The sequence below is a fragment of the Theobroma umbraticum genome, unplaced genomic scaffold, assembly GCF_002168275.2.
Source record: "Theobroma umbraticum cultivar Fairchild unplaced genomic scaffold, ASM216827v3 scaffold_30.0, whole genome shotgun sequence".
Classification (NCBI taxonomy): Eukaryota; Viridiplantae; Streptophyta; class Magnoliopsida; order Malvales; family Malvaceae; genus Theobroma; species Theobroma umbraticum.
In genome coordinates this window covers 7,602,991-7,617,351 of record NW_018397254.1, presented here as the reverse complement: position 1 = coordinate 7,617,351, position 14,361 = coordinate 7,602,991, and the positions used below count along the sequence as shown (strand labels likewise).

Below are 14,361 nucleotides of genomic sequence, written 5' to 3'. Positions count from 1 at the left end.
CAAAATCCTCTTGGGTTAATCCACAGCCAAAACTGCGGCGAAGCTTTGCAAAATTTCCCATTCTTGTCGGTCACCAGTCTCCGCTCTCCAAATTTTGCCTTCCCACTTTACACTTTCTCTGCGTCCTTTAAACGATACAATCATTAGTAGAATCGTTTCAAAGTTACCTTTTGTATTTATTTTTACCCGAATGTTTCCTCCAAACCCTAGCCTTTTTCACGCAAAGCCATCCCCACTACCCCCTTTCCCATCCAGGACCTCCGTCCGCTGCTCCGCCACCGGCGAAATTCCCGCCGGCCCAATATTCCCCAAGTGGTTCCACTTCCCGACCACGACCACGGCAGGTTCCGACATTTTTGGAGGAGGTGTCCGAATCGGACAAGACAACTTAGAAGCTCCCGCTGGTAGCAGCATTAAGGTTAAGAAATGGTCGAGGAACAGAGAGAGTTATTTGAGTAATGACGATGATCCTCTCCCTCTTCCCATGACTTACCCTGATACTTCCCCTGTTACCCCAGAGGAAATTGATAAGCGACTCCAATGTGATCCCAAAATTCAGGTCTTTTTTTTTTTTTGTTTTGATCTTTCTAAATGTGGTCCAACATTAAAGTTTTAGCTTTAGAGATTGAATTGGTTTAATTTTTATTGGTTTTGTTTGTAGAATTGCAAAGAAGTGGTATATGAATGGACTGGGGAGTGCAGGAGTTGTCAAGGGACTGGACTTGTCAGCTACTACAATAAAAGAGGCAAAGAGATTATTTGCAAATGTATACCTTGCCTTGGAATTGGTACATGCTTCTTCTTCTTATTTGCTACCACAAAGTTGCAATTGAATTCCAATTTGGAAGGTTTCTGCCTTTTCTTATGACTTCAATTATGGTACTACTTAATTAGTTTTACTAGGAAGCATAGTTCAATATGTAAAGAGTAAAGCAATTTATCGATTCAAGTTAATATTTGATGAGAAGGAGATCTGGAGAGTCCCTCAAGTTACAACTATGGGTCATCTTATGGTCTAGATTTCAAACAAAAGTTGCTGGTTAAGGTTCAGTCATTTCATGTAGTAGAGATTTTAATATATGTTTAAAACTTCTTTTTTTCTCGTCCTCGTCCGCTGTTGGCACTGGATGTAAACCTGAAGCTTTCCAAGGTTTTGATGAACTGCGTATGTTGTTTTAACACATCTAATATGAATTTTGATGCTTTTTGAGACGTTTAAATCATATGCTTCTGTTTTCTGTGATTTTATTACTGTTCTGATCATGTCTTGAATAGTCCTATTGTTGGTAGTAGTTAAAATTTGATTAAAAGGAGTAAAGGTAACCCCTTTTACTATGTTTTTAAGAAGGAAAAATTAGAATACTTGACAATAGAGAAGTCATTAAGATTTTAACTTATCAAGAAACTTTATCTATGAGGGTGCTTTGAATGCTTTGGATTGAGTCATTATCTGATTACTTTTTAGATTCCAGGATCTTGTTCTCTGGCTCTGTGTGCATATCTCCGATATTGAGAAAATCTTGAATAACTTATGTTAATATTATTTGTTTCTTTAACTTTGGTTTTGAATGTAGACACTGAACAAAGTTGCTGAATTTGATTAGTAATTTTCTTTGATTGTTTGATGACTAATGTAACAAGTTTTTGGCTTTTGTTTTCAAATACCGACCAGAATGTTACATTCAATATTGTCACCATTGCAGGTTACGTGCAGAAGATAACAGCTCGTAAGGACATTGAAGTGATGGAGGATTTGGATAATGGAAAACCAGCGTGACACAAATACAGCTTTTCTTTTTAAGCGGGAATAATTTGTAAACAGCTTGTCTGAGTTCTATTCTTTCAACACCTTTTTCCACATTTCATGTAGATTACCCTTTACATGGATAGAGGTGAAAGGCAGCCTCTTGGCGAGAAAAGTTAGGTTAAAAGATTAGTCTGGTTGACACTTAACAGAGGCAAAAGGAATTGCTTGTAACTTTATCAAAGAATGTATTCTTAAGGTTCTCTTCCTCTGCCACATCTCTGTTCTCATCCTACTTTGTCACTTTAGAGTCTTTGTTCATTGGTGGACTGCAAGCTGATCGAGAAAGAAACAGTAACCTCAAAACCAATTTATCTCTTGCTTTAGAATTAGAATAACAAGTCTCACCTGGCCCGAATTCTATAAAATTGAAAGGCACCTGACTTCCGCAATTCAAACGTTGAAAGTTGTATACGTATGCGCAATGTACTAAGTATTGCATCCATACTTATATTTCTTGCTCTCATCCGCGCACAGCTCCAGCAGTCATGTGAACTTTCAGTTTTCTTGAATTCCAGTACAAGCTTTCAAGGAACAAGTTCTTGTGCAAACCATCTCGCTTATTTTCCAGAGACAGGCAGCACTTGGGCTTACTACCTGCTTTCCAGCTCGATTTAAATGAGCTGAGGGAAGTTTTTAATAAGTTTGATTCCAACAAAGATGGGAAGATTTCTCAGATGGAGTACAAGGCCATGTTGAGGGCTCTAAGGCTAGGAAACACGACTCGAGATGTGCCCACGATTTTCCAGGTGGCAGATATTGATGGAGATGGGTTTATCAATTTTAAAGACTTCGTGGAAGTACACAGGAGGAGTGGTGGGGTTAAGACCATGGACATACAGAACGCATTCCGCACTTTTGATCTGAACTGTGATGGAAAGACAAGTGCAGAGGAAGTGACGGAAATATTATGGAGGCTTGGGGAGAGGTGCACCCTCCAAGATTGCCAGAAAATGGTGGCAGCAGTAGACACTGACAGCGACGGTATGGTTGGCATGGATGAATTCATGACTATGATGACTAGCACTATGAAGCTTGCTTAAAAGGGCCCTTTCTGTTATATTTCCCGGGTTTCTTTCTTTAATAGCCCAATCTAAAAAATGCCGTTTCGTTGCTACCTTTGTTTTCTCCGTTTAGCAGATGACAGTTGTTTGTTTCAAAGAACAAAACTAGCAGCACATTTGTTTATATTCTAATTACAATCACTGTCCAAACTAATAGTCATGACGCATTGTTGTTCTGATTGATGATTTTGATATAACCAGGCTCGCTAAATACAGGCGTAGATCAAATCCACGCCAGGAATAAAGATCTCTGACTTTAAACATCATTTTCATAACTCTTCAAGTCAATCAGACATCTCTAAGATTGTGTTTAATTTTCGATTTTAACTCTAACAAACACACAGGATGGTTAACTGATGTTACATTCCATGTCAAACGCTTCAGTTGCACAATTACAACAGATTATCATGTGCATAACTGCCAACATTTTTTTTCTTTTTTGCATTTGAGATATTGGTAAATTCACTTGCCTTGGACCTACTGTTTAGTATTCACATCCCAACATTCGGTTCACTGTAACAGTCAAACAGATCAAGATGCCAAACCAATAACACATTACCACCAAGTTTATGTAACTCATGAATGACTAGAATACCGTTCGGACCAGTATGTTTTAGTTATTATCATTATATTTCTGAATCTTGGGGAAAACTACAATGGAGCCAAAGTTAAATGCCGTCTCTGTATTCCTCCGACTGAAAGTCTAATGAACTAGCCGCCACTTCTTGAAAGTTTCCACCCCTTAGCTTCTAAGATTATTTTAACTGAAGAAACAGAAATCTCCAGACAATTGAATTCAGAAAATGGTTATGTTGGAGGCAGTCACTAAAAACTTCGTAAAAAAAATATATTAATTGAGCATCAGAACAAGCAGAAGTGTTCCTAAGATAGTGAACCATTCACTTCCAAACACTAGCAACAACAGCTCTTCTGTTCATAGCGATGCATATCACCTAAAATTCTGGAACTTTACATGTCAAATCTAAAATGGGAAGAGTTCACAACATAAAAAGTGAGGCCTTTTACCAGTAATCACCACAAGAACATAAGCCATCCTTGAAATGATGGAAACGCTTGTTGTCTCTAATAATCAATTCCCTCCCAACAATCCTAGATATGATCTTGATGGCATTGTGACAGTCACCACATACACGGAGATTCTTGATGATCCTCAGAGTTTGCCTTGCAGGGGTGCTGATTAGACCAAATGCAATCGCCAATCTCTCACTGTGGTATAGCAAAGCTTGCTCTTTTGCCTCTTGATCAATGTCATGAAGCACATACCTTGTGTCCGGCACATAACCTCCTTCTTTCATTGATTTCAAAGCCTTCAATTTTTCATCATCCTTGTAAAGCGTTGGATTTCGAAATTCACTGATTCTATTTTTTCCATCCAGCATACTGATTGCAGTACGCTTCTTTGGTGGTGGCGTGGGGATCTTATTAGCAACAGCCTTTGACGGGTCAAGAGCAACCATCAACTCCTCAGCATAATCTTCAAGATCAACATCTCCATGAATTTGAGCATAATCCCTCAATGCCTCCCACACTTCAGCAGTTGGCACAAAAGGCAGGTTTTTCCCAATATACTCTTTAGCTTCATGAAGATGGCCAGATTTTCCAAGAACACCTATAAGCCCCATATAATGCTCAAACCCTGGAGAAATTCCATACTCTCTCTCCATCGATGCAAAATGTATAAAGCCTTCTTCAATAGCTTCTGCACTACCACAAGCTGAGAGAACTGCAAGGAAAGTCTGCTCATTTGGTTTCAACCCCAATTTTCTCATCTGCTCAAACAATTGCAACCCATCATCTCCCAAGCCATTGTCTGCATACCCATTTATCATCAAATGCCAAGAATCCATATTCCTATCAGGCATGTGATCAAAAACTCTTCGCGCATCAATCATGCTAGCACATTTTGCATACATTTCAATCACCTTATTGTTCAATCCAAGGTCACTCCTACAAGTCGACTGCAAGAAGTAATCATGAACTTTCTTTGCATCCTCAAGTGACTTAGGATTGTCAATTGACTCAAACAAAGATGAAAAACAATTAGCATCCGCTTTAACTCCTTTATCCATCAATTCAATAGCTTCTTTGACTTTCCCATCATGACACAACTGCGTTAAATCTAGTAGCGAGGGAACTGGCTCAGGCAGCGGATGCTCCACCACATGCCTTTGATTCCAGCTCTCCTGGTGCAATTGACTAGGGTTTTGACTGTGCGGGGCCCTTTCATTAAAATTTCTACCTTGAGGGTACCCTTGATTTTGGTTATTCCACTGGTTTGGGCTTCTGGGCATTTGAGTATTCATCTGATCAGCGTTTTGGTATTGAGGATAGCTCTGATTCTGCTGGAATTCCACTGATTTTGGTATCGGGCTTTTAGGCATTTGTGTATTCATCTGGGAATTCCACTGATTTGGGCTTTCACGTTGTGGAAAGCCCTGTCCTTGATTGGGATAACCCTGACCCTGATTAGGATATCCCCTTCCCTGATTTTGATAATTAAACTGATTATTACCAGGACCTCCGCGCTGTTGCGGGGGATGGTGGTAACCCTGGTTTTGTGGGGTCCACTGGTGATTAAAATTAGGGTTTTGTTGGCCATGAAAAACCCTAGGATCAGATGACGTTGGCGGTTGTTGGTTTTGGTGGTGTTGCACTGGTGGCATCAGGTACTCGTTTGGGATAGGGGAGGTGCTAAGATATTTTGCGTTTAGGATCGAAACCTGGGTTCTGTCTAAGTGGCTAGTGAAAGTGAAATGCGCGGAGTTAGAACGTACCTTGAAGAGAAGAGAACAAATAGTTGGCGATGGGCTCCGTCCGCAACGTATTGCCATAAGAGACGCCATTTTTTTGCTCTTCTTTTATTATTTCGAAGGGGAAATGGAGGATCCTGAATAAAACCCCTAATAAACCCTAGAGAGAAGACGGTGACAGGAGGCTGTGGTCTTTGTAATTTTATATTTTTGGGCTTCCCGGCCCCTCCATCTTCGGTGTACCCCAATCCAGGTCCGTTTTGGGGTTGGGTTTTGAGAGCATGACGCTTCATGATCCATTTGCCCTCGAAGCAAAAAACTAACACAACAACGACTTGTCTTTGTTAATTACTATTATTTTTTAAAATTGGATTAAGAATAAATTTTTCAATATTAAATTTTATAATTATTTTTTAATTATTTCAAAATTTACTATTACATTTTATTTTTTTATTTTTAACAAAAATATAAAATTTTATTTATATTATTTTTTATGAGATGTAAAAATTATGTCGATCATTTGGTGAGATGGGAAATTGTTAAGTTGTGTAACTTAAAACTTATTAATCTTTACAAAAATTCTTTTGATATTATGATGAATTAGTAACTATGTTGTACTATGAGATAAAAATAATGATTTCTTTATCTTCCCAAAAAAAAAAAAGAATTTGTAGCAATTCCTTTATACAATTTGTAAGAAGGTGTAATCTATGTTGGAACTCGTGTGCAAATTTCATTTGGGCTTTGTTTACTTCAGTGAAATTATGAGTGACAAGATAAATGTCTTGACCCAAGTTTGATAAAACCAAACTATTTGTTGAAATATTATTAGTCTAGATAATATGGACATTTACTCTTTTGAAGGTTACAAGAACCATTCATTATATGAATTTATTAATAGAAGTATTAGGCCTTTACCTACCCTTCTAACACCTATAAATACGGTCCTACCTAACCACTTGATACACTTATGTTATGTAATCTCATAATAGATAAATAAAAAAATTTAAATTTATAAACATAAATGTTACATGTTTCAATATGTTAATTTTTTTTTAAATAATGATCTCATAACAAAGTGATAACAAAATTAACTAAAATTCGATTTTAATGTCACGTCAAGTGTTTAAATAGATAGAGTAAATAAGATGATCTAACTCTTAATGAGAATGTTGCAATAACGATAGAATATTATGAAATCTCATATTAAAAAAGTAAATAAAAAATTTTATACTTATAAATGTAAGTATTACATATACTAATAATATTTTAAAAAATAATACTCCCTCGACATTTACACATCACTCTCATTTTCTACATCTATGTTCTACTTTTTTTTCTTCCACATTTCGCTTATATTATATTATGAATCTATTATGCTGTAGGCTTATAAGATAAAGAAAAAAGGTGTTATTCTTGGAGCTATTTACTGATTAGGTGATGTAGACTATTTTTCTTCCACATTTCTCTTATATTATACTAAATTATATGAGATAGTGAATGAAGAAAGAAGGTGGTGCCTTTGGTGATGTATACAACGAAAGTACATGTCGGGCTGTGACTTACTCTGGAGGTGTGAACCCGCTACATCGTTTTAGCATTGACTTTAGAGGTGTCCTATTAAAAGAGAGAGAGAGAATCGCGTCACAATCTAGACGCTTCAACAATACTTGCCTAATTCTACCATGATTTTGTATATTTATAAGTTTTAATTTATTAAATTTTATATTTGTGATATACAAACTTCATTTATTATATGGTAAATTATATTTTTGAGAGTTATTATTAGTTTATTATATTTGGTATAAAATTCAATAAACTATTTTTAAACTTATAGATGGAAAAAGTGTTAATAAGACCAGTTTGTGAGTTAAGCTGAACTTGAGCATGGGTTATGTATCATAGGTTGAAATTTAAGTTTAGTCTTGTGCGATTTAAATTTTAAATTTAGAATTAAGTCTATAAATTATGGATTCATGTTTTCAATTTAAAAACATACACGATAGATGATAAAAAATTCATATTTATATAATTAAGACCCACCTCATCTATTACTAATACGAAATTCATTGTATTTTACTCTACGTTCATTGCATTAGCTCTTTACTATTAAAGAAAATGACCTATTATACTAATTTGAGTTTATTTCGACTCTTGTATCTCTCATGGGGATTTCTCATCAGTAAAAATTTAAAATTGTCATGGGTTGAAACTTAAACTCAATCTCATGCAATTTAGTTGGACTAGCGCTTTATCTGTAGGGGAGAAAACTCTTACATTAATCTAACTCTATCTCAACTTTTGTGTCTCTCATAAGAGCCTCATATCAATGAAAATTCAGATCTATTTTAATACCAAATGTCATGAATTAAAATTTGAGCTCAATATCATGCAGCTTTAAACTCTGAAAATAAAACGTAAGTAAATTTATAAATTTTATATCTACGTTATTAATCCAAAAGATATACATGATAAATAGTAGAATGCTTATTTATATATTTAAGATTCATCTCAATTAATAATGACCTGAAATGCATAATATATGTTTGAACTTAAAAAAAAAATTTATTTGACTGAATTTCATAAAAAAGATAGAACATTCGCGAGAGGTTGAGAGGCATTTCCAAACTAAATTTGGTTGAACCTGTTTTCTCAAGGCAAAACCGCTATTCCTTTTTCTTTTTTTCAATCTGTGGCAAACATCACATGGGCAAAGCACACACCGAACAGGAGGCAAATAGCATAAACACAACCGAAACAGGTAGCTTCATAAGCGCACAGGGGGAGGCAGCAGCAGCAGCAAAGCCATGTCAGCTATGAGACGTGATAAACGATGTTAATTATCATCTTGCCATTCCGGGGATTACTATCGGAGCCACCGTAACCCCACGCTTTTGTCTGTCCATGTTGGCTTCCCAACCTTCATTTCCAACAACCCAAAAAGACAAAAATAAAAATAAATATTAGATTAGATAATACTAGTTGTAGGAGTACTACTAAAAGTTTCAAGTCAGAAACTAATCCAGAATAAACAAACAAACATGTCAGAACCCACGTAACATGTGGTTATTTTAATTTATTTTGTAAGATTTAAAAAAAATTTCAACATGGGTGATTTTCGGTTTCATACTAGTGGAGACAAATCCAAATATAATGATTAACTAAGTTTTGTGGGTTCATTTTATGATTAGCTCATAGGACGCCTTCATCCTTAAAGATGCATAATCAGGATCATGTTGACCTAGTCATCCTGTCACATTGTTCGTTATTCATGTTGCAATAATAAACTTTTGTGGAATAGTTTATTACTGCGAATTTAGCCTTTAGGGGAGATTTATTATAAATATATATTGTAGTAGTATATATTTTTTTCCCATAGTCAAATATTAAGTTAGATAGACAAATTGATATGCACCCAACTACACAGTTATTTAATTTGTTTTTTTTTTTCTAAAAATATGCTAAAAAACTAGCATTCGTCAAACCTTACTAATGCTTGAAGAAAAGGATCACTAATCCAGGAAGGAATATCAAAATTTTCTAACATACTTTGTTCAAACAAGGAGAATTCATCTCATGCCTTGGCTACAGATTGCATACCATTACAGAAGGAAAAAAGGATAGACTTGGACATATATACAGAACTGCTACACTAGTTTAAGTCAGACAAGGATTTCTACTAAACAAACTAGAATCAAGACTCCTAAATGCATCAGAAAAAGAATAGTTTGACCGCGAAGGGTGGGGGAGAAACCTATTAGCAAGTGTCACACAAATTCTTACCAGTCACTACCATATAACATAAGCTAGGAAGTGAAATTGTTATAGTATCAAGGCTAGTGATCTATTTTTTTTACACATTTCATATCGATTGATGAGCTGAAAAAGTGTTACCTATCCCCATGTCAAACCCACGATTCTTGAGCTCTCTGTATTCTTGACAGAGAGCACATGCACTACAGCAGAAGTGAACTAGGCAATCAGTGCATGGTTCCTCTGGTAAGTCATACTGTCCCCTCAGTTTTGAGCGATAGAAACATGAATAAAAGCATGCACAGCCAGTGAAAGCCAGTAGCCCAAACAGCAAACCCCTTGAAACACAAGCTGCAAACACCCGCCATCAAAAATAAAAAATTTAAACTAATTACAGATGATCATCGTGAAATCTTTCAACATCTGTTTGAAGTTGGTTGCTAAGTAAACTAACATTTGGATCCTCTGTTCACGATCTCAGTAATCTGTCCAAAAGTGACAGGGTTTTTATCTGCTTACAATTGACAGGGTCATCGAAACAATGGCAAAGACCAGATGTCCACTGCCCAGGTGCAGGGAGAGGGGGAGCCCGGGGCAAGCTGTTGGAGATATATGCATGATGGTGAACAGGATAAGGCTGTGTAGGGCTAGGCTCCGGAACTCCTGAAGCTGGGACAGGACCCATATGGCTGTCAGATGAATAGCTTGGACAATCATTCATTGTCGGATACATTTTGTGGGATTCAATTTGGGATAGCTAGCCTTTTGTAAGGTACAAGTTCTTCTTGCATATATATATATATATATGATATTGGTGGAAAGTTTTAAGAGGTGGAAACAGTCATATGGTCGAAGGCTTAAAATGCTCAATTTCTGGTGATGCTCTCGAGTAAATCATTGTAAATTTTTCTTTTCAATTATTTAATTTTAACCACCATAACAGAACAATAATGCAGGTCCTTTTCCGTGGCTTTAAAAATCTAGAAGGTAGAAAGGTATATCGTATATTTCTTCTTCCACATTTCTTTACTATAAAATTAGGTGATGATTTTAGCATGTATTATGTGTTCCATACAACTTCGATGCAAGTTGGTAGGAAGAAGACCATTAACATTATTCAAAATTGACCAAGACTTGAGGAATTTAATACTATCAAGGGGCTTTTTCTTAATTCCAAACAGATGAGGCGGCGGATACCAAGATGCAACACTGAAAATGACTACTTTTTTTCCTTCCTGCTAATCCACTCGTATGGTCCATCGCTGTGATGCTTGCCTCTTGTGCACGGCAGCCTTTAAATCATAGCATGTTTGGTTGGGTTTATTCGGGACTTTTGTTCTTTTATTTAGTTTAGGAATAATTTAAGAAATAATTATTCTTATAAAATGATTATTCTTTAAAATTTTTTAAATTTGAGGAGTGGCTAATACTACTTTTCTCATAATCTTAGCTATTCCATGCTTAAGGAATAAATTTAAAAAATTATAAAAATCAAAATACCCTTTACAAATTAAAAAAATTACAATCCTATTTTTATAAAATATTTTTTTTTCTCTCTCCTCCTTCTCTCCCTACTCCAACTTCTAATAAAATATTAATTTTAAAATATTAATGATCAAATTATAAATAAAATATTATTATTTAAATTATCAATTATTAATATTTAAAATAAATTATTAATTATTAATATTTAAAATAAATTATTAATTATTAATATTTAAAAATTAAATTAAAAATAAATAGTCATAATAATATATCAATTATAAATAAAATATTAATATTTTAAAATATTAATGATTAAATTATAAATAAAAGGTTAATAATTAAATCATCAATTATTAATATTTTAAATAAATTATCAATTATTAATATTTCCAAAATAAAATAAACTAAAAAAGTAATCATAATAATAATTAAATAAAATAAAATATTAGTGTTTTAAAATATTGATGATTAAATTTTAAATAAAATATTAATATTTAAATGATCGATATTTAATGTTTTAAATAAATTATTAATTATTAATATTTAAAAATAAAATAAAATTTTGATCATAATAATATTTAAATCAAATTAAATATTAATATTTTAAAATATTAATGATCAAATAATAATAAAATATTATTATTTAAATGATCTATTATTAATTTTTGAAATAAATTATCAATTATTAGTATTTAAAAAATAAAATAAAATAAAAAATTTAATCATAATAATATTTAAATTAAATAAAATATCAATATTTAAATTATCTAAATATTAATGATTAAATTACAAATAAAATATCAATATTTAAATTATCTAATAGTAATTTTAAAAAATAAAAATGATCATAATAATATTTAAATTAAATAAAATATTAGTATTTTAAAATATGAATGATTAAATTATAAATAAAATAATAATATTTAAATTATCAATTATTAATATTTGAAAATAAAATAAAAAGTTAATAATAATAATATTTAAATAAATAAAATATTAATAATTAAATTATAAATAAAATATTATTATTTTAAAATTAATATTATTAATATTTTAAATAAATTATCAATTATTAATATTTTAAAAATAAAATAAAATAATCATATATTATAATAAAATATATTTTTATCTTTTTATTTTTTAATTTTAAAATTATTTTTACTAATCAAACATAACAACAAATTATAATAACTATTCTTGTTTTATTTCATTTATTGTATCAAATTACATAATAATATATTTTATTTTTATATAATAATTATTTTATTTTATTTTTATCAACTAACCTTAACTTGCTACGGAAGAAACCGCAGAACCAAAAAACTTTGGCTCCTAGTTCATTTTCAGGCTGAGCTAAGTTAACAAATTTTGACTTTTCCTGTTTAACCCTAGCTGCAAGAACACTAGCCATATCCTCTTAATTAATACTAAGACTATGTTTGGCAGGAAAGAAGAAAACCTGAAAAAAAAAATGAAGGAAACCTTTTTTTTTTGTATGTAGTGTAAAAGATAAAAAATCATAAGGAAAGAAATAGATTACAGGTAAAACTGTAAACAAAATAATTAATTTAAATAGAAGGAATTTTTCTCAATTGAAAAAGATTATATTTAAAAAAAAAGCACAAATTCATTTATTTTCTTTCCTCACTTATATTCCTCTCTTATATCAAACAAAATAAGAGAACCAAAGAAATATTATTTTTATTGCACTTGCTTTTTCCTTTCGCTTTCCTTGTTGCCTACGAAGTAGTGTACGAAGTTTAACCGCTGAACTGAAGTCCACAGCGGCAATCCTAATCGTCATTTAGCTTGGGTCAATGCCTACTAAGGACAAAAAATATTAATTTACGTTAAAAGAGAAAAAAAAATTCAAAATAGAAAGCCAACTGGGGAGTATTCTGCTGTTCAACTATGGGATGTAGGGCCAGATTTACTCGCGCGATCTCCTAGTCCACGGATTTAGTAGTTGTTACCAGAAGACGGATTAAATTAGAACCCTCAACTTGCAAATTAACAAGCTTCGTGGACTGATTAAAATTATTGTAATGTAATTGTCAGCATTTTTGTGCGTTTTAAAAATAAAATCAACTATTTTTGTTAGTTCGTTTTGCATAATCCAAGTCAAAAGTCGTTACGAATACTGACAATAATCCCTGGAAGTTGCGTTGTGTTTTCTAAATTTATATTTTTAAAATGAACATACTGACCTCGTGTTCTCGACCAAGCTTCATGAATCCTTAACGAGTTCCATGGCCGCCATTCCGCCAACTAGATTGCACGAGATATGATGAGTCCTTGATGGATCCTTTCTTTGCTGGCAAGAAATGATCAAAGCCGAAGATGACACTCATGATCGTTTTATGCTCAACAAATCCAGCTTGTTGAATACGTTATTTTGGTCAAAGTATTTATAGTTTACTGCAAAGGTTTCTTCTTCGGCTATTGAAGTGGAGAAGTTCATCCTCTATTGCCTGACTAAGGGGTTAGCATTTCTTGTCATTGTTTTTACTGATGCCATATCTTTTTAACACAAGAATTCAGGTTTAATAATTAAAAATTGAATAAATAATTTACAATTCTAATTTTCTCCTTTTTCTCCCTTATTTTTTACCTCCTATTCAAAGCACCCCTCACCCCCCCCCCCCCCCCCCAAAAAAAAAAAAAAACTGAAAAGGAATGCAAAATTCAACTTATTTTCTTTTGCTCATTTACATTTTTTCATCTTTAAATACGAGGATATAAGCTTATTCAAGTCACGATCTTCAATCATTACAGATATATATTTTAAATTTATATTTGATACATTGATGATGTATTGAAATATTTAAAAATAAATATTATATATATATTTTAAAAAAGTTATGTTTTATGTATAACTTGACATAAATGCTAGGAAATTCATAATAGTAATTTAAAACCAACCTTACTCGTATTTATGGTGATTATATTTTTCAAGCTTTGCACTGGGACTTCACAATCATGTCTTTAATTCCTTTTCTTCCTCTTCGGTGTACAATTTTGAAATTTCTTTTTTCAAATTTTCAAGGAAAAAGATGGATGATAAAGAGAACATTCCTGGCATCCAATGACATTCTCAATTACGTTTTCTAGATTGAATATACTTTTCAAAAATAATAATAAGGTATTTACTTAATAAATTATATAATTTTTATCTTCAAATCGATATAGCTTTCTAACATTAAATTGCAAGTAAGACAACAACCTTTTAGAATTCTTTCAATTTAAAAATTGATTACTTTTATTATTATCTTTTTTTTTTAAAAAAAGAAATTGGTCACTCTTCAAATTAAATTAAAAAATAAGTTTTTTTTCAAAGATTATTAGGTTGGAAAAGAAGAAGAGAAAGATAAAAAAATTATATTTTATTATTTTTTAAAAATTAATAATACATATTTTTAAGTTTTTAAAAATTTAAAAATTATTTTTTAATAAAGTGACATTATTTATAACCCGTTAGTGTATC

General features: G+C 32.4%; 3 protein-coding genes and 1 pseudogene across 4 annotated transcripts; 2 read left to right on the top strand and 2 right to left on the bottom strand.

The window, feature by feature from the left end:
- The first annotated feature begins 40 nt into the window (after positions 1-40).
- SCO2 (protein disulfide isomerase) lies at positions 41-2,301 on the top strand. 2 transcript variants are annotated; one of them, XM_021443852.2, is made up of 3 exons: positions 41-559; positions 662-848; positions 1,704-2,301. In XM_021443852.2, exons 1-3 carry the CDS (start codon positions 191-193, stop codon positions 1,775-1,777), a joined length of 630 nt encoding a protein of 209 aa, XP_021299527.1. In that variant the 5' UTR covers positions 41-190; the 3' UTR covers positions 1,778-2,301. The 2 variants fall into 2 exon arrangements, with proteins under 2 accessions (XP_021299527.1, XP_021299534.1); XM_021443859.2 differs by having other exon boundaries at positions 43-559; positions 662-788.
- CML30 (Calcium-binding EF-hand family protein) lies at positions 2,293-2,968 on the top strand. The gene is given in 1 exon segment (XM_021443870.1): positions 2,293-2,968. A coding segment is annotated over 1 exon segment (555 nt). The 3' UTR covers positions 2,848-2,968.
- A 733-nt stretch (positions 2,969-3,701) lies between these two features.
- Positions 3,702-5,818, bottom strand: LOC110412445 (Tetratricopeptide repeat (TPR)-like superfamily protein). Its single transcript, XM_021422979.1, has one exon. The coding sequence runs from the start codon at positions 5,730-5,732 to the stop codon at positions 3,891-3,893; it is 1,842 nt and encodes a 613-aa protein (XP_021278654.1). The 5' UTR covers positions 5,733-5,818; the 3' UTR covers positions 3,702-3,890.
- A 2,353-nt stretch (positions 5,819-8,171) lies between these two features.
- On the bottom strand, positions 8,172-10,125 carry LOC110411693 (protein PLANT CADMIUM RESISTANCE 2-like; annotated as a pseudogene).
- Between the last annotated feature and the right edge of the window lie 4,236 nt (positions 10,126-14,361).